This window comes from Rhamphochromis longiceps, linkage group LG10 (assembly GCF_057381845.1).
Source record: "Rhamphochromis longiceps isolate RC_006_pf linkage group LG10, R_longiceps_female_GT1.1, whole genome shotgun sequence".
NCBI classification, from domain to species: Eukaryota; Metazoa; Chordata; class Actinopteri; order Cichliformes; family Cichlidae; genus Rhamphochromis; species Rhamphochromis longiceps.
This window is the reverse complement of record NC_140566.1, coordinates 17,424,750-17,442,758: the sequence shown is the minus strand read 5'-3', so window position 1 is coordinate 17,442,758 and position 18,009 is coordinate 17,424,750. Positions and strand designations below refer to the sequence as shown.

Sequence of the window (18,009 nt, the reverse complement as noted above, 5' to 3'; positions counted from 1 at the left end):
GTTGGCAAGTATGAATACGGCACAACAATCTGTTTCTCTTGCAATCACTGGTCAATTTAAAATACCAAAGTTAGGACTTCGTTACTTTTTCAAGGAGGGGCTTATAATAAGGGTAAAGAAAACAGAAGTTAGTAACATTGTTATAAAGAACAAAAAACTTGTCAGTGAAAAACAACTAACTTAATTGATGCATAATTAAAATTAAATAATATCGATAACAAAAGTTGACACTAGAATAGAAGACTAAATTAAATAATTTCTGCCTTTTAAATTGTATTTTTTTCTTCTTTGATAAAAATTTGCATATTGTCATAGCCTTGATTATTATATTGTGACAAGTTGTTATTGTGGTTAATATCTACACTGATATACGATGAAATTGACCTCACTAGCTAATTTGGCTAATGTTCTAAACAGTTAGCTAGGTAAGAAATTACATATTTTGCTGTGGATCTAAATTAAGAGCACAACAACAATAAAAGAGATAAAATGTAAAGACACTGGACTTACATATGTTATGTGGGTAGTCATATTGCCAGTTTAACAGTAGACTAATATCTATATCTATATGAACTACCATCAACTACTTTGCTAAAAGAGTGTTAGCCATAACAAATATGTTAGCGTGCAGCTTGTTGTGCACATTGTTGCCCCCAGGTGGCCAAATGAAATTCAGTTGAATTTAATTTTAATGTGTCCAATCACAGCCATCAGCAAGGGTTGGTGGTGAGGAAGAAACCCAGAAAAACAAATAATCTAAGCTATCATAACAAAGCCACAGTTATTAGACAATTTTGACACAAACAGGACAAGGTGTTGCTGTTACAGTCTAGTCACAAGTCCAGGACATTGTTGTTGTTTTCTTTACTTACTTTAAAACTAGTTCAAAGGCCAGAGCAGCCAACGGCAACAAATATGCATTGCACCCACTATTTATAATTAGCTTTAAAAAGTCAAATAATTTCTACAGCATTTTTGATAAAGTTTTATTTAAAATATGTCCAAAAAATGACTCTCAAGTCTTCCTGTGTTTACATGTGATCTTCAGGGCACTGTCACTTTAACACGGCCGAGGCTAACCATGATTAGACGTGATTAAAAAGCAATTTGAGAAATGACTCCGGGGCATCCCTGTCAGGTTTGGCTTTGTCTGTTTAGTTATTTTTGCCCGGCTCTGGTCTATGCTCCCAGCAAACTGAATGTAGTAAGGATAAAGCGTATGGCATTTCTATTTGCTTACATTTTTCCCAAGCCTGTGTGTATGTGTGCCTACAGGGGAGAAAATGAACACCGGCAGGGGTGGAACAGACAAGTGCAGGTAAGACCAGCACAATTCTGTCTTTGTCTCCTAATGTAAATGAAAGGATACAAAGTAGGTAGGAACAAAGTCAGAGATGGAAATAAATGTGAGGGAAAGCACAGATCACATGTAGAGATAGTAAAACAAAAGAAAGTAACCCTCCCAGCTTGCATTTCATAATCAGTTTCATAATCTTTATAAGTAACTTGTGGCTGCTGGATCTGAGTATTAATAGATCTGCGAGAAAACTTAAATAGTATTCTATTCATCATTTCTGACCAGTGGGCCCCTTGATTATCTACTTAACACCTCTGCTTGCTAAAGAATTTGCCCTAAGTCTTTGCATGTGACACTGTTACATGAACTGAAAGGGAGGATTGGGACACCAAGGATACTTTTCTTTATTCCTGTCCCCATTTCTTCGTATTTTCCACAGGCATCCAAATATTTTATTATTTTTGCTTTACAGCCATTAATAAACCATTCAGCTACATACACTTATTCAGTAACACACAACAATCAGCATGTTATTTTTTAGAATTTAATAGCAAATTGAGTTTCACTTTTAGCTTCAGAAAAGTAAAAACTTGTTTGTCTAGTTCAGGATCATTTTAAGTCCTGTGTAAGGAAATATCCAGTGGTTTCTAATCGAGTCGTTTTGCAAAGAAAAGTGTTTTAGTGGCTAATTAGATGTTAAAATTTTAGGAATTAAATAATTATCTCACTTTTTAAATCTTTAATCCATTTAAGTATTAGGCAAAAAGCGCCGCAGCTGCAGATTGCTTAATGATTGCTTAATTTGCTCCACATCTATTAGGTGTGCTGTAACACTTGATAATCAGAATGATTTGCGTTTTTGTCATAAAACTGTGTGTCAGTCTAAAGCTGCTTGTAACTCCTCTCCGACCTCTATCCAGTTTACAAAGATAACCTTTTGTCTATATAATAAGAGCCCAGATTTACGCCAGAAGAAGCCAAAGCTGATATTTTCTCTCGTCACCAGTGCATGGGTGTAATTGTGGGTCACATGCATTGTTCTATGTGCTCCGCTGATGAAGAATAGCGGTGATAAACCTCTTAGAAAAGCTGAAGGTTTGCCCAGGTCTTGCAGCAATACTGATGGAGGATCAGCCTCCTCTTACACTTTCTTTGGCTGCACACACTCACAGCAAAACACACGCACAAGTTCACATGCCTGTCTCCTGCCTGCGATTATACTCCAAATCTGACTCACTCTTGCCTGCTTTCCCGAGTCAACCCTACTGCTTTGTCAGTCGCTGCTCCATCGGAGCCAGATCACACAAGACTCTGCCAGAGAAAGGACTCCACCAGCAACCTTCACCCTCGGCGTTTCAGTTGTTCAACTTGGCTATTTTGGAGGACTTTAAAGAAGAACTGCCTGAAGCACATGCAGAGAGAGATTTGACTAACTAGGAATCAGTTCATATTACTCTCAGTCGAGTGGACAAAGGGACCGGTGGCCTCTCGCATCAGATGGCTACAACTATCCCAACCACAGAAGTCTGAGGAGAAGTCAAGCCAAAGGTCTGTCTTCCGTAGGATTTTCCCTCTTTCTTTATGTTTATTTTAAGTAGTTACTTTCAATACTGCTGTGCACTGAAGAACCTCCTGAACTTTACTACGTCACATACACTGGGAAGACCCTTTTTTAAGGCATAACTTCAAAGATGGAACTTTTAACAGACAGTCCACGTGTGCGCTCGGACAGCACGAGCAGCTCGGCATCTCAGGGCTCAAAGTCGAAGACGGTTCTTCGCCAGCGTTTGTCCCAGCTGCTGACCTGCATCGAGGACATGAGCTCTGACGACGAAGCCAGTGAAGAGGTGTCACGCACGCTGGAAGAAGCATTTCAGCTCTGTGGACGCTTCATTCCCACAGATGCATTCAGGTTGACTTTAACACTTTGGGCTTTTAAAAAGCTTGTAAAAGAAAAATCACTTCAAACTTTGATTTATCATGAAGAAACAGGCATACCATAGCAACTAATATAGTTCATATCAAAAAGTGCAGAAATGATCAATAGGCTCTTAAAGTGGTATTTGTGAAAATAATATCTGTGGTTCTTAGTGGGTTCCACTTAACTTGTAAGATTACAAAAGTGTGTATTTTGGAAAAGTAAATGTTATCAAGGTTTGTTTTTTTTTTGTATTTTTATGGTATAAGTGTTGCTCTTTTTGAGGACACAAACTGTTGAGCATGCACAGTGTATAGCTTTGTAGCGTTGTAAATAATATTTGGGAGTTTTTTCTCACAAGGATCCACATTGTGACCTGGAATGTGGCCACAGCAGAGCCTTCTGAAGATGCCACCTCTTTGCTCCAACTAGATGCCCAGCCGCCTCCAGATCTCTATGTGATTGGGTAAGAAATAACATTTTTGACAGTTGAGTTTCAAATGTTGCTAATAATCTATTTATATATATATATATATATATATATATATATATATATATATATATATATATATATATATATATATATATATATATATATTCATAATGAATCACAGGAGTGGAATCAAAGACATTAGGCTGTCATTACTTGTCTCTTTTTATTTTTCTGTGTGTTAGCCTTCAGGAGGTAAACGCCACCCCAGTGAGGTTCATCACAGATCTGATATCAGAAGACTCCTGGAGCCATGTCTTCACGAACTCACTGGCACCCAGAGGCTTTGTCAAGGTCGGAGAAGACAAAAGAAGGAAAAGGAGAAATATTTGTCTTCATGTGTCTCTTTAGTCTCCTGTATTTTTCTTTCATCCATAAAAGAGACATAAAATATATTATTACATACATTTTTATGCTGTTGCAGTTAAACTGTTTGAGATTCAAAGAGGAAAAGAAAAAGAAAAGAAACGCTGCATAATCTACAACATTTAATAATTTTATGATTCTTTTTCTTAACTCTTATCGTATCTCCCTATGTTTTTATTTCTTTTAATTATCCTAATTGTACAGCACCTTGGTCAACAGTTGTTGTTTTAAATGTGCTATATAAATAATTTGGACTTTGACTTTGACTTTAATACAATCTTACTGTCTCCATCTGTGTCTAGGTCACGTCAGTGAGGATGCAGGGTTTGCTGTTGCTGCTGTTTGCCAAACAGATTCATCTTCCCTACATCAGAAACATCCAGACCACCTACACTCGGACCGGCGTGTTTGGCTACTGGGTAGGAAATTAGAATGGGAGCTCTGGTTATCCCTGAACCTTGTAGACAACCACACTGTGTGCACACCAGGAATCCCATTGGCATCAGATGCTGTAGGGTTTAAACGCACCATGAAAGGTCCATTGTGTTTGTTTAGTGAAATGTGCAGCAGCTTTGACAGAAAGAAATCACAAACAAAGAACACTGAAAGCAGTCAGAACACTGGGATAGAAAACTTGTGTCTAATCCATAATCCAAGTTAAAAGAGATACTTTTTTTATAATTAGTCTTCTTCACAGACTGTATTTGTTCTCCCGTGTGTGTCTGTGTTAGGGTAACAAAGGAGGAGTGTCTGTGCGCTTTTCCTTCTATGGACACATGATTTGCTTCCTCAACTGCCACCTAGCTGCTCACATGAACAACGCTTTGCAGCGCGTTGACGAGTTTGAGTACATACTGGAGACGCAAGACTTTGACATCTATGACACCCCACAAATCCGGGACCACAAGTCAGGATTCCTTCACAGAGGCACACAAATACTATGCATATACGCAACATGGGCTGCTGTGCAAGTAAAATGTGGCTCTGCGGCTTTTTCACAGGGTGGTGTTCTGGTTTGGTGATCTGAACTTCCGCATCGCAGATCACGGTTTGCACTTTCTCCGCTCATCCATCAACAGCGGCCGGCTAAATTTGCTGTGGGGCAAAGACCAGGTATTGTACTAGTGTGAGGACACACACACACATAATAACACACACTTGCTCATTATTTTCATTTTCCTGCAGCTCATCATGATGAAGAAGAAGGAAGCTTTCCTGCAGGAATTTGAGGAGGGACCGTTAAATTTTAAACCCACCTACAAGTTTGACCGTAACTCCGACACCTATGACACCAGGTAACATGCTAAAAAATCTGTATTATACACACATGATCGGCAAATTTTGTAAGCCTTATTTGTGTCTTCGTTTCCATTTTAATTTTGCACAGCACTCCAAAGACATGGTTGGGTTTAAAGTAAGAATTATTTTGTGTTTTGCATCCCCCACATTCCTTTATCAGCTTTTGCCACCACATCTTTAGTTGTAGCAAATGGAAGCTCAAAGCAGCCATGGCATCTATAAACCTGATTTATAGATGAACAAGGTAGCAGCTCTTTCTCCGACTCATATCCATTCTTGACACAAACAAGGCCCCTGCAGCTCTGTGGCACCACCCTCTTCTTGCTCCTCACGTCTCTCACCTGGGTGCTCCTCTCTGAATGGTTGGGGACCTGGTTCTGGATGCTAGATCTGCCTAGGTGGGTGTCTCGGTCCTGTGTATAGGATAGGCACCTTGAGGGTTACTTAGATATAACCCACATTCACAAAGTGTATGGAGACACTGGCATAAGCAACAGGATTCAAATGGGTTTTGTAAGCATAATATGACTGATAAATGGCAGACATGTTCTGCATATTCATTAGACCAGAACTCCCTTCTGCACCCAGCACCCCACTGTTTGCACTCCTTCCTCTTTTTGTTCCGGTGTAATCCACATTTTGCTTTTCACAGCAAATTAGTGTGTGCATAAGCTGTAATACCCTGTTAATGGTACTATCTGCTACTTAGCATGTAACCTACATCATTTCTCATACGCATGCTACACTATAGGTATAGCCTTGTACTGCATGTGTATGTGTTTGGTTTGCATTCTTTAACAGCACTTGTTTTTTCATAAGAATTAGTATGTAGATTTGTATGGATAGACAAATGTAAATGTGTTAAAGGGTAAGCAATAGAGAAAAAAAATTTTTTTAGATAGAAGTTGTAAAATCAACAGCCATGTTCATTATGCTCGGCGTGGCGCACCCATAATTTCGATGTAGATATACAATGACAATAAAGAACTATTTTATTCTGTTCTTCTATTCTATTCTCAGTGGAAAGAAGAGGAAGCCGGCATGGACAGACCGGATCCTCTGGCGCATCAAACCCAAGCCCCTGCCATCAGAGGAAGATGATGAGAAGGCATCAACTTCCACAGATGAAGAACAGGATGAGTATCCAGTCCTGGTCACCCAGGATAAATACACCAGTGACATGAGCTATGGAGTCAGTGACCACAAGCCTGTCATTGCAACCTTCAGCCTGGAGGTGAGAGCAGATGCACTGCATAGACCTCTGCTTTTTCAAATGTTCTTTAAAAATATTTTCTTTTCTCTTATCTTTCCCGCAGCTGAGAAAAGTCTTTGACACACCACTGGTGCGAGTGTCTCCTGTGGGCATATGGAGCGCAGGCCAGGATGCACTTTTGACCTACTCTGTCCTGGAGGACTTTATGTCTTCTACGTGGGACTGGATTGGCCTGTACAAGGTACTAGGACTCATGTAAAAACAACAAAAATCAATAAATAAATCATTTAAACCTTATATATTATAATTGTGTGGATTTGGACTGACTGTCTTACGCTTCAGGTGGGATTTAAGACTGCGTCTGACTATGAAACCTTTGTTTGGGTTCGAGAAAATGAACTGCCAGAGATAAATGAAGTCATACAGGTAAAGTAGAAGTGCAGCGTTTATGTCATATTAACAGATTCTTTATGAATGCATTATTCATTAACATGCACATATGTGTTGTTGCAGATTTCTGTGGATAAAGGTCAGATTCCTCTGTTAGGTGGACAGTACGTTTTGGGGTACTACAGCACAAACATGCAAAGCATCACTGGCCTCAGTGATAGCTTCCAGGTAACTGCTTCACTATCATATCTGTAGTTTTATAGTTAGATATTTTTTTTAAACTCTTAAACATACAATTTAATGCATCCACGAAAGACTATTTAAATGTAGAATTTTGTTAATACAGGTGTACCTACATAAGAGATTACTGAGTGCATGCTGTGTTTGGAGAAGGAAGCAAGCATGGCAGTGTGCTTTATTTTGCTCTCTCTTTGGTTCTTACAGATCCTGGAGTCTAAGCGTGCTGTCATGGAAGGCCTGGTTCCCGAGGATATCAATGGAGTCAACAAATAAGAACAGATTCTCTGCAGTGCCACGTCTTATTCCTCTCCGCTGCAAAGTCACACAGATCTAAATCAGGCTATAAAATTGCCCCAAGGTTAACTCCTTAATCTACTGGATGAGCAGACTCTGTCATTCATGTTGGCCCCCACAATTTGTCATCATGTTAACTCCAGTTTGTTATTTCCTACTTTGCCTTTAAGGTTCAGGCTCACTCTTGCTGAAACAAGATCTCTAATAAAAAAAAAAAACTTTAATGAGTAGCCTCAGTCTATCCACAGACCCTGTTAGAGCAGATATACGGAGAACACATGTCAAACTGCACAGCAGCTTGAAAACAGAAACTGCATTTGAGTTTTGTTTCAAAGTTTTTTGTTTTGGCAGCTCATAGTAGCCAGTGCAGATTAATACAAAAGGTGGAAAACATCATTGTGTAGAAGAGTGTGCTCTTTTGTTTTATATGTGCTGTCTCAGTGAAGAAACATGCACCCTGCAACTGAAATTTCTTGCAATGGGTTGTCTGCAGAAACTGTTGAATATGAGAATCTTAGAGAGGAACATGACTAGGGATGGGTATCGTTTAGGTTTTATCCGATACCGGTGCCAAACCGGTACTTTTGAAACGGTGCCGGTGCTTAAACGGTGCTCAAACCGGTGCTTAAAGAATGGAGAACACAAAATTGGTCCAAAACCTCCCATGTTCAGCTGTTTTTTTGTAAAAAGATAACAATGTTAGTCTTTTCTGCAGCTATAGGGGATTTATGGTATCACTCTTGGCTGGAAGCAGTGCTTAAACAATGGAAAAAACACAAACTTTGTCTAAAAACCTCTCATGTTTAACTGTTTTCCACTTTTTCTTTGGTCATTTTAGCCTTTTTGTCCAGGGTGAAGGGAGTATCTGCCATCAAACAAGGAGACAGCCGCATGTAGCTATGATGATGTTTGCTAGTTCACCTTACATGCATTAATGTAATAACGTGGTTAACCTACTCAACGTAAATTACACACAAACAACATTAAGCTACTCACGCAGAGAAGAACGGCTGCTGCTGCTGCTGCATCATCATCCATCATCATTTCTGCTACACTGGCAGGGCTAGGGGCCAGGACTCTATTCTTCGGGTTTTTGGGGGATGTTGCTAACTCCGGGTCCGATAACTAGCAACCCACCCGCAGTAGATGTGCACGGTGTGAGGTCTCTCAGCAAGCTATCAAATACAGTGCATTTCTCACCTTTTAAAAAAAAAACGCTATGCGTCGCCAGGTGTTTCATCGGATTTGAGGTGTTACCTTCTTTGACAGTATCACAGTATCAGCTTAAAGCACTTGTTGCAGGCTGTTGAGTTTGCATATAAAGCACCGAAATGTGCGCTGCTTTTCGGTCTGGTTACTACCGTTTATGTCAGAACCGGTACCCATCCCTAAACATGACACAGAAAAATATCATCCTGGGAAAATGTATGTGTCATCGCAGTGGATTATCTTTAAAATGTAAATGCAGGTTGTCTGTTTTCCTCTTGATGAAAATATGTTATATCTCCCACACTGCATACATGAATCGTATCAGCACACTAAAAATATACTGCAAGACAAACTAAATATTTTTTGTGAATTTGTTTATTTAAAAAGATCCAGTATGTTTTCAGGATATGGGTGTGTGACTAATCAGTGAAAAAAGATGGGCAGTGGGTCACTTTAATTATCAGTGATTAAAGGCCTGGAGGCTTGTAATCTGAGAGTGATCGCATTATTTTGCACTAACTCATATGCAAAGTCAAATTTGCTTTAACCAACAAAGCAATAGTAATAAGCACAACACTGATTATGGTGATATTGTCCCGAGTGTACTCCAAAGAAAACATGGAACTGTCTACTCTCTGCATTGATAGATAACATATAGAACTGTAGGATACCCATTTATGCCATCTGAGTGTTATTAAAGATTTTATATATACATCATAGGTAGTAAAATTGGATAAGCTCTGCTAAGTTTCTCTTAGTATCTAATAAGCCAATCACAAGGCAGCAACTCAGTGCATTTAGGCATGTGGAATTAATCAAGATAGCCTTTTGAATTTCAAACTGATCATCAGAATGGAGAGGAAAGGTGATTTAAGTGACTTCGAATGTGGCATGATTGTTGGTGCAAGACTTGCTGATAGTCTGTCCAAAAATATTTATCTAGTGCAATTTTCCCACAAAACCTTCTCTAGGGTTTACAGAAAATGGTCCAGACAAGAGAAAATATCCAGTGAGCAGCAATTGTTTGTGTGAAAATGTCTTGTTGATGCCAGATGTCAGAGGAGAATGACCAGAAACTAGTAATTAAAAAAAAAAAACAACAAACCCTAGTTAAAACCAATGTATACATAATAGCATCTCTGAACACACGTCAAATCTTGAAACAGACAGGCTACAGCAGCAGAAGACCACACTGGAAAACTAAAGCTGCAGTTTGCACAGCCTGACCAAAATTGGAAAGTCAGACTGGTTTCTTGAACTTGATGATGAGTTCAGTGTACTCAAAAGGCCTCCACAGCCACCAGATCTCAATCCAGCAGCACAACTTTGGATACAGAAGAGTCACATCATAAATATATTATTATTAGTAATAATAATAATAATAATAATAATAATAATAATAATAATAATAATAATAATAATAATAATAATAATAATAATAATAATGTGCCTCACCAGCTGAATTATACTGATACACTTTTCCAACTATAAGTTACACTAATTCACATAGTTTGGTACTGAAAAACTGAAACACCCATATCTCTCTTAAGTTATTACAGTGCAAGCTCAGTTTAACTACTAGGATCACCTTGCTTTAGTGATTCTGCAATTTGACTGCCATGGTAAACCAGCATTTCTTGGGAGGCCAGTGAGTGGACAGTCTTTGGATAGTCTTATTCAGGTCAGAATTTGGGAGGTACCCATCTTGCCTTGCAAAACTGAAAAGAGGTCATTCATCAAACTGTGCAGCTAGTTTTAAAAGCATGAGCCTACTCGAAAAGTGTACAACAAATGGAAATCTGTTGAGGACATCCTGCACTTACAGTCAGCTCCCTTAGTGTGTGGTGAGTTCATTGATCCACTTCTGCACCTGGAGATAATGTCTCTCCTGTTTGTCTCCTGCTTTGCATTTGCAGTTTAACACGCAGATGCTTTTCTACTGTCTCAAATCCTGGCTACATTTCTCCGAGTCTACACTACGTGTATAGTTGTAATTATGCATAAGGTGTGAGAGTGCAAGCATATTTTTTCATTTATTTATTTATTTATTTAAACTGAATAAATATGGATATTTTTCTATCCATTTTTTTATATATCTAAATAAATATGGAATAAAATATGGAATAAAAAGTTTGAGAACATTTGAGTAAATGCCCCCCTGTGAAAATTAGTTTCCTGTCCAGTTCATAAAATAGGACATTTAAGAAAGCTCGATCTTACAGAGACGTTATGAAAGTAAAGATGACTGGACTCCGTCTATGGAGAAGGAAGTAGCACGGCTACTTCCCATAATTCATTGCGTGAACCCGTTAACTGACGTGATCTTCGACGACTTCTTTACATATCTTTTATTTAAAGGCTCTGTGGTGGTACACACGTGGGAATCTTTATCTCGCCGCTACCGCTCTAAAGGTAAGGCTTTAGCACAGTTATTTTACAGTGTAATGTCGTATAAACCCGGACGCAGTTGTCCAAACAAGTTACAGTTATCGTACTGGCCTGGGCTCGGCTATGAAAGGATATAGATTGTTAAACTGTTGGCTAACGGCAAGCTAGCTCGGTTAGCTTGACAGACTGTAGTCAGCTAGCAAAACAGTAAACCAAAGCAAATATTCAGGTAGGACAATTCAGTTGAAGTTTTCGTAATAACTTTTTTAAATGGCTCTGCAACATGCTCCCTGTTGCTTCGTTTGTTTAAATTAGCTTGAATGAACTGATGTTAGACATTGTCTCGTTGACTTTAGCTAGCTGAAAAACTGAGGAGTGCTTTGTAATTAAACTACGTTTAGGGCGATGCACAGCGATATCAGTGTATGTTAGTAATGCAGCACCACTAAGACTTCCACATTTTGAAACATTGTTTGCGCGTTGTCTATCTGCATTTGGTATTGCTTCTGAAATGTTATTGTATTTTTGTAGAAATGTTAAACATTTTTAAAATATGGTCTCTTAACAGGTGGACCTGAAGCAGACATGTCGAGTGAGGACGTGGAGCGGCTTTTGATACAGTTTCAGGACGAGAATGGGGAGATTCTGGGTTCACCTTTCGATGTGCCTTTAGACATTACCCAAGACAAACTACAGCTCGTCTGCAATGCATTGCTTCAGAAGGTAATTATACAGCATAAGTATACAGTGTTTTGTGTAAATGTATAGCCCAGATTGAAATAATCAAATATAATGGTCATGATATCAATTTTGAATTGAATATCTAGTAAACATGCTTTTTCTTTTCTTTTTTTTCCTGCTGTCATCCACTCTAGGAGGAGCCAGTCCCGCTGGCATTCTTTGTGCAAGGGGAGATGGAGGTGGTGTCCAGCCTGGGGACATGCGTTAAGGCTCTTGGGGTTGAAACCGAACAAGTTCTGCCTGTGGTGTACCAGCCTCAAGCTCTGTTCAGGGTTCGGGCTGTGACACGCTGCACCAGCACACTGCAGGGACACACTGAGGCCGTCATCTCAGTCGCTTTCAGCCCCACTGGCAAGTGGGTACCTTTGACACAAAGTGAACAGATGTCAGCTTTTCTCTGCCAGTTTGTCATAATCTCTTGTACCTTTTGGGTTGGAGTTGTGTAACAGTATATGAAAATGGAATTATGTTGTGACATCACACCTCTAATTAGATTTAAACATTGATCCATTTGTCTGTTTTTATTTCAGATATCTGGCCAGTGGTTCAGGTGACACCACGGTGCGCTTCTGGGACTTGACAACTGAGACGCCCCACCACACATCCAGGGGTATAAAATAACATCTACAAGGCAGCATGATCTGATAATCATTGAACTTCAAGTGACTGATTGCTTTAATACACCATTGTTCATTTTAGGACACACACACTGGGTATTGAGCATCGCCTGGTCACCTGATGGAAAGAAGCTGGCTTCAGGATGCAAGAACAGTCAGGTGTGCTTCAAAAACAAACACATGTGATCCATAATTAGGTTTCAAAGATGCATTCATTAAACCTTTCTATTTTTCTCTTTCTCTAGATATGTCTGTGGGATCCAGTGACTGGTGCGCAGATAGGGAGGACTTTGACAGGACACACCAAATGGATCACTTGGCTCTGCTGGGAACCTCTTCATCTGTGAGCACTCGATCTATTTTTCACTTCCCTGAATTTCTCTGTTATTTGACTGCAGACCTCTCATTCAGACCCATTTTATATACGAAACTTTAAAAAATGTACAGTACTTTTACCCCTTTCTAAAAATTGAGTTTTTTTAGGGAAAAAATAGTCTTTTGCGCTTCACATGGATCTGCATGCAGATAAATCCTGTGATTTGTGAACTACAGCTGGACTACAAATAAAAGCAAAACGACTTGAGCTACCAAAAATCTCTTCCCTTGCCTGATAATCTGTATGAATGTGTTTATAGAGATGGCAGTTAGTTGCATAGCAATTACAGAAACACTCCACTGAAATATTGCACTGTGAAATGAAACTGTAACACATGAATTCTGTTTCATAAGAAGCCAAACTTAATTTAAAAGCATTTTGTAATTTACAGTTATACAAATGATATTGTAGATCAGACTTGGACTCTTAAGTTATTCAGGAAGAGGCACATCCTTTGAGTCAGGCAGCCAATATATGTTCAGATATATCTAAACTACTTATTCAACAGCAGGATGGAGAGAGTGTCTGTTTTTTAGGCTGTTGGAAAAACAATACTGTGTTGGAAATGTGCTGTAATTGTCAGAGTAGTTTTGGCAAACAAATAAACACAAGGTTTCAGAAATGCCTTAAAGTTACAGACACAAGAAGTTAGTTTCCCTTAAATGTGAAGTCACTACATTGCAACTGTGCAGGTATTGATTATAATTTGATTATCATGTTGGACTAACTTAAACTTTGTGGTCTTATAGTTGTCTTTATTCTTATCCCTTTCAGTAATCCAGAGTGTCGGTACTTGGCCAGCAGCTCTAAGGACGGCTCAATACGTATCTGGGACACAGTGTTGGGACGATGTGAGAAGATCCTGACTGGGCACACTCAATCAGTGACATGCGTGAAATGGGGAGGAGATGGACTTCTGTACACTTCGTCCCAGGACAGGACTGTCAAAGTGTGGAGAGCAAAAGATGTAAGTCTGTGTGTGAAATATATGGTTTTAAAGGGTTATAAGAGTGATATGGTATGGGGGTTTTTTTTTTTTCATTAATATGTTAAACAATATTGGTGTGTATTCTTGTGCATGAAACATGAGTAATCCAGTTCACTGTTTTTATTTAGTTATTGTTTTTCTTTTGTTTGTTTTTTGTTCCTTGTGCATAAAGAATGTAGGCTAATAATGCTAATATAGACAAATGTTATGGCATCAGAAAGGCATTTTCACCCAGAGAGCTGCTGCTGCCAGCTGTGTGGGGAAAATCCCAGCAGATCTGCAGTTTCTGAAATACTTATATCAGCTCATTTGGCGCCAACGACCACCTTCAAACTCACCTTTCTTCCCCTTTATGATGTTTGTTTTTAACTTCAGCAGGTCGTTCTGGCCATGACTTCACATCTAAATGCCTAAACCCATTGAGCTTCTGCTGTGAAGTTGATGAGATATTTGTGGTAACATGCAGTTGAGCATGTGTACCTAACAAAATGGCTGGTTATTAAATTTCAAGTATATACATACTGTTAACATAAAAAAATTGTTGCTCTTAGAGAGCCCTTGTGCAGGTTAGTTGAAAGGTTTTATGATTAGACTTATTAACAGCATGTTCATGTGTGGCTGAGACACTAAAATCTTAATGGCCACAGAGAGGATGAGGATAAGAGCAAAGAGAAATCCGTGAAGTGTTTGGATGAAACGTGTGTTTAGTTTAATCTCTTTGATGCAGGGTGTCCAATGCAGGACTCTGCAGGGCCACGCCCACTGGGTCAACACCCTGGCTCTCAGCACTGACCATGTCCTGCGTACAGGAGCTTTTGAACCCGCAAATGCCACTGTCAACCCTCAGGATCTCACTGGATCATGTAAGACCCAAAACACTTGCATGTTCTTTAACATTCTGATTTTTAGTAACTGATCATTGCCATGTATCGTGAGTTTTTGTTTGTTTTTGTTTTGTTTTGGGGTTTTTTTAGCATTTACTTTTTAATAGGTTTGACTCCAGAAAACAAAGTGTCACATATGCACCACACGGTCTGACATTTTACCATTTAGACAGGTTTTTTTAGTAGCAAAAAATGTGTGATATTAGAGTGTTTTGGCAGCACAGATACAGCTAGCATGGCTGCTGTGTGTTCGGTCACCTTTCTGGTCTCACAAAGTTAAAGGGGGTTGTTTTCATATAACAAGTTTTTCTTCTTCTCTCCAGTGGAAGAGCTGAAGGAGAAAGCCTTAGAGAGATATAATAAAGTCAGGGTAGGTACCCTTTGTTGAGATTTGTAAAAAGTCACATGTCCTTCCTCCCTGTTTTAGCGCCCTGACCTTTATCTTCTGCTGCAGGGCTCAGCTCCAGAGCGCTTGGTTTCCGGCTCAGATGATTTCACTTTGTTCTTGTGGAATCCTGCACAAGACAAAAAGCCTTTGGCCAGGATGACGGGCCACAGCGCTCTGGTCAATGAAGTGCTCTTCTCCCCAGACACCAGGCTTCTTGCTTCTGCCTCCTTTGATAAGTCTGTTAAAATCTGGGACGGACGCACTGGAAAGTAAGAGAATCACCATCACAAGGAATAATAAATTAATTTGCAAGTAATACAACTTTTGTCCAGGCGATGGTGCTGTACAGCCAAAGATGTACATCTTAGAGATTATGACTCTACCTGGTTGTGTCCTTTTGCCCACAGGTACTTAATGTCCCTGCGTGGCCATGTGGCATCAGTGTATCAAATAGCATGGTCAGCAGACAGCAGGCTGCTGGTCAGCGGCAGCAGCGACAGCACGCTTAAAGTGTGGGATATTAAGAGTGGGAAGCTCAACATGGACCTGCCAGGTCATGCTGATGAGGTGGGGGAAGGAAATTTGATATAAATACTTCCTTCTAAATGCTGATTACTGTTCCTGAATTACCTTAAGTCTTATCCGTGCAGGTTTACGCTGTGGACTGGAGTCCTGATGGGCAGAGAGTGGCCAGTGGCGGAAAAGACAAGTGTCTCAGAATGTGAGTATGATTCCAGTCAACCTGTCCATCCATCCATCCATCCATCCATCCATCTGTTTATCAGAGTTTCAGCATTTCCGCACACCTAAAACATCTACCTTGCGTTTTTTTTTCTTTCTTTCTTTAGATGGAGAAGATAACCACAGTTCTCTTCTATTTCTGGACTTTGACAAAGGATTGTCACATCATTTCCTTCCAAACAGCTGACAGCTGGAACAAGGGCAGCTAGACTTTATCTAATTACCCATTTGACTTCATAAGTATCTGTCACTAGTGGGAGTGTCAGAGAATGCAAATGCAGTCACAATACAAATGCCCATGTGGGAATATTAACAGTGCAAGAGCTTAAAAGCAATCAGATGAACCAGAATGTAAAATCATCTGCCTCTTAAATTTATTGCAAGTAGATTGTAAGGTGTAGTATACCTTCTCCTATTATCGTCTCATCTTGGTATACAATTCAATTTTAGATCAGGCGCTCTGACATGGCTTCAGAAACGTGCTCGGTTGCCATGCACATGTGGTTAAAAGCCAAACAAGGTTGTGCATCTATTGAAACCGATCCTGACACATGTTTATGGTTTCCTATTTTGGAGCAAGGAACTGCATATTTTCAGGACCATGTTTGCTACTTTGTCACCTTAGGCCTCACTAGATAAACTGTGAGTATCGGGTGGGGGCAGTGAAGCCTTCCTCTGTGATGTAAATGCAGATGGTGCTCGCCGTGCTCCTCCAGCCTTTAATCTCCTGTCAGCAAAGCTGCAATCTGCTGATTTTTCTGCCTCTGTGGTGAAGCCAAGTGTCACCAACTCTGTTTGAGTCACAGCCTGCACTGGAAATGCCAGGTTGACCATTTTTGTTACAGGAATGTAAGTATAAATCAGCATGTTTATATTAGTTTCCTGATCACACTCAAGAATCAGCTTAAAGTGTTCATCCACTTTAAGTGATCGTTTATTATAAAAGCACTGGTGGAAACCAGCATGTGAAATATATTCATTATTTACCTAAATGGGAAGTGTATTGAGCTCTGTTAGGTATGAACTCCACCGCCAATCATCGGATTTGTTTATAAAAGCAAGATTTCCAGAAATATGTAATGGCAGTTCTTACTGTATAAATAAATATTTTTAACTAATCAGTGAAAGCAGCAGTTTTGTGCCTTCAACAGAACCTTGTCAGGTTTTAAAGCCACTTCAAACTGTCCTCTGATGTAATTAGGCTGTTGGTTGTTTGCTGGAACTTGAACTTATTCAAACTACTGTGCAGTGACTCACTGTTTACATTATGACTGTTGATAAAAATATAAACAGTTGGATATTGTTGGGATTCAGCAGTGAAGGATGTTAACCTGGTTAACAAGCATTTTGCTGCTTGGATTCTTTCACCTGAACTTTAACACGTGCCAGCTCCACATCTGAAAACCATTTTTGTGTGGCACATTGAAGTATTGGACGACAATGATGACCGGACAGAAGCAGTGATTCTTTTTGGCATTTAAGAAATGTTTATTCTCAAGTGAGGCCAAATTTAAGGAAGGTGTTTTTTGTTGGTCCTGAAATCTGTGAATAAATGTTTGAGGATGAGTTCAAAAGGAAACTAAAGCCAACTGAATCAGCAGCAGGTTTTCCAGAATTTTCTTGGCAATCACTGAGCAGAGGTTTATACTGAGCTGGTGGATAACATCCTGAAAGCTTATCAGCTAATGAGTGCCAGTTTACTGAAGGGGCACTTTTTACATTCTCCACTTTTTCCACCAAATCTCTGTGATCAGCACGGGGAAAGATTTCATCAAGATATAACAGTGATGGAAGCTGATATCAGGGAAATTTTTAATCCTGAGCATGATTGGTAACTGCTGTTGGTTCTTGCAAAGTGAGATTGATGTGCAGTACAAACGGAAAAGCAAGTGCCTCAAACATGTTTTAGCACTCTGACCTCATATTATTTTGAGCTAAATCAGCAGAAATCTGCTTAAACACGACTCTGGTATCATCTTGTGGTTTGTTTTCAAAACAAATGGATCAAAGCATCTTTAGTGGGAAATTGAAACCCAGATATTGTGCTATTTTGAACTGTCGAAACATAAATTGGACAAGCTTTCTGTAATTATTTAAAATAAGACGAAGATCTGGTCTGAAGTTCCCAGTAGCAAACGTTTCTTTTTTTTTTTTTTTTTTGGTAGACCAG

The 18,009-nt window shown here is 39.4% G+C and overlaps 2 protein-coding genes across 4 annotated transcripts; both read left to right on the top strand.

The window, feature by feature from the left end:
* Positions 1–2,481: 2,481 nt before the first annotated feature.
* On the top strand, positions 2,482–9,183 carry inpp5kb (inositol polyphosphate-5-phosphatase Kb). 3 transcript variants are annotated; one of them, XM_085419605.1, is made up of 14 exons: positions 2,482–3,209; positions 3,577–3,681; positions 3,891–3,999; positions 4,374–4,490; positions 4,803–4,978; positions 5,073–5,184; positions 5,257–5,366; positions 5,459–5,485; positions 5,661–5,768; positions 6,391–6,604; positions 6,687–6,824; positions 6,926–7,009; positions 7,097–7,201; positions 7,418–9,183. In XM_085419605.1, the coding sequence occupies exons 1-14, from the start codon at positions 2,989–2,991 to the stop codon at positions 7,484–7,486; spliced, it is 1,695 nt and encodes a 564-aa protein (XP_085275731.1). In that variant the 5' UTR covers positions 2,482–2,988; the 3' UTR covers positions 7,487–9,183. The 3 variants fall into 3 exon arrangements, with proteins under 3 accessions (XP_085275731.1, XP_085275732.1, XP_085275733.1); XM_085419606.1 differs by lacking the exon at positions 5,661–5,768 and having other exon boundaries at positions 2,484–3,209; positions 7,418–9,182; XM_085419607.1 differs by lacking the exons at positions 5,459–5,485; positions 5,661–5,768 and having other exon boundaries at positions 2,485–3,209; positions 7,418–9,182.
* Positions 9,184–10,974: 1,791 nt separating this feature from the next.
* Positions 10,975–16,967, top strand: nle1 (notchless homolog 1 (Drosophila)). Its single transcript, XM_085420635.1, has 13 exons — positions 10,975–11,128; positions 11,673–11,827; positions 11,980–12,200; positions 12,376–12,455; positions 12,545–12,621; positions 12,708–12,805; positions 13,613–13,805; positions 14,554–14,689; positions 15,034–15,080; positions 15,165–15,367; positions 15,506–15,665; positions 15,749–15,819; positions 15,947–16,967. Exons 1-13 carry the CDS (start codon positions 10,975–10,977, stop codon positions 15,957–15,959), a joined length of 1,608 nt encoding a protein of 535 aa, XP_085276761.1. The 3' UTR covers positions 15,960–16,967.
* Positions 16,968–18,009: the final 1,042 nt, after the last annotated feature.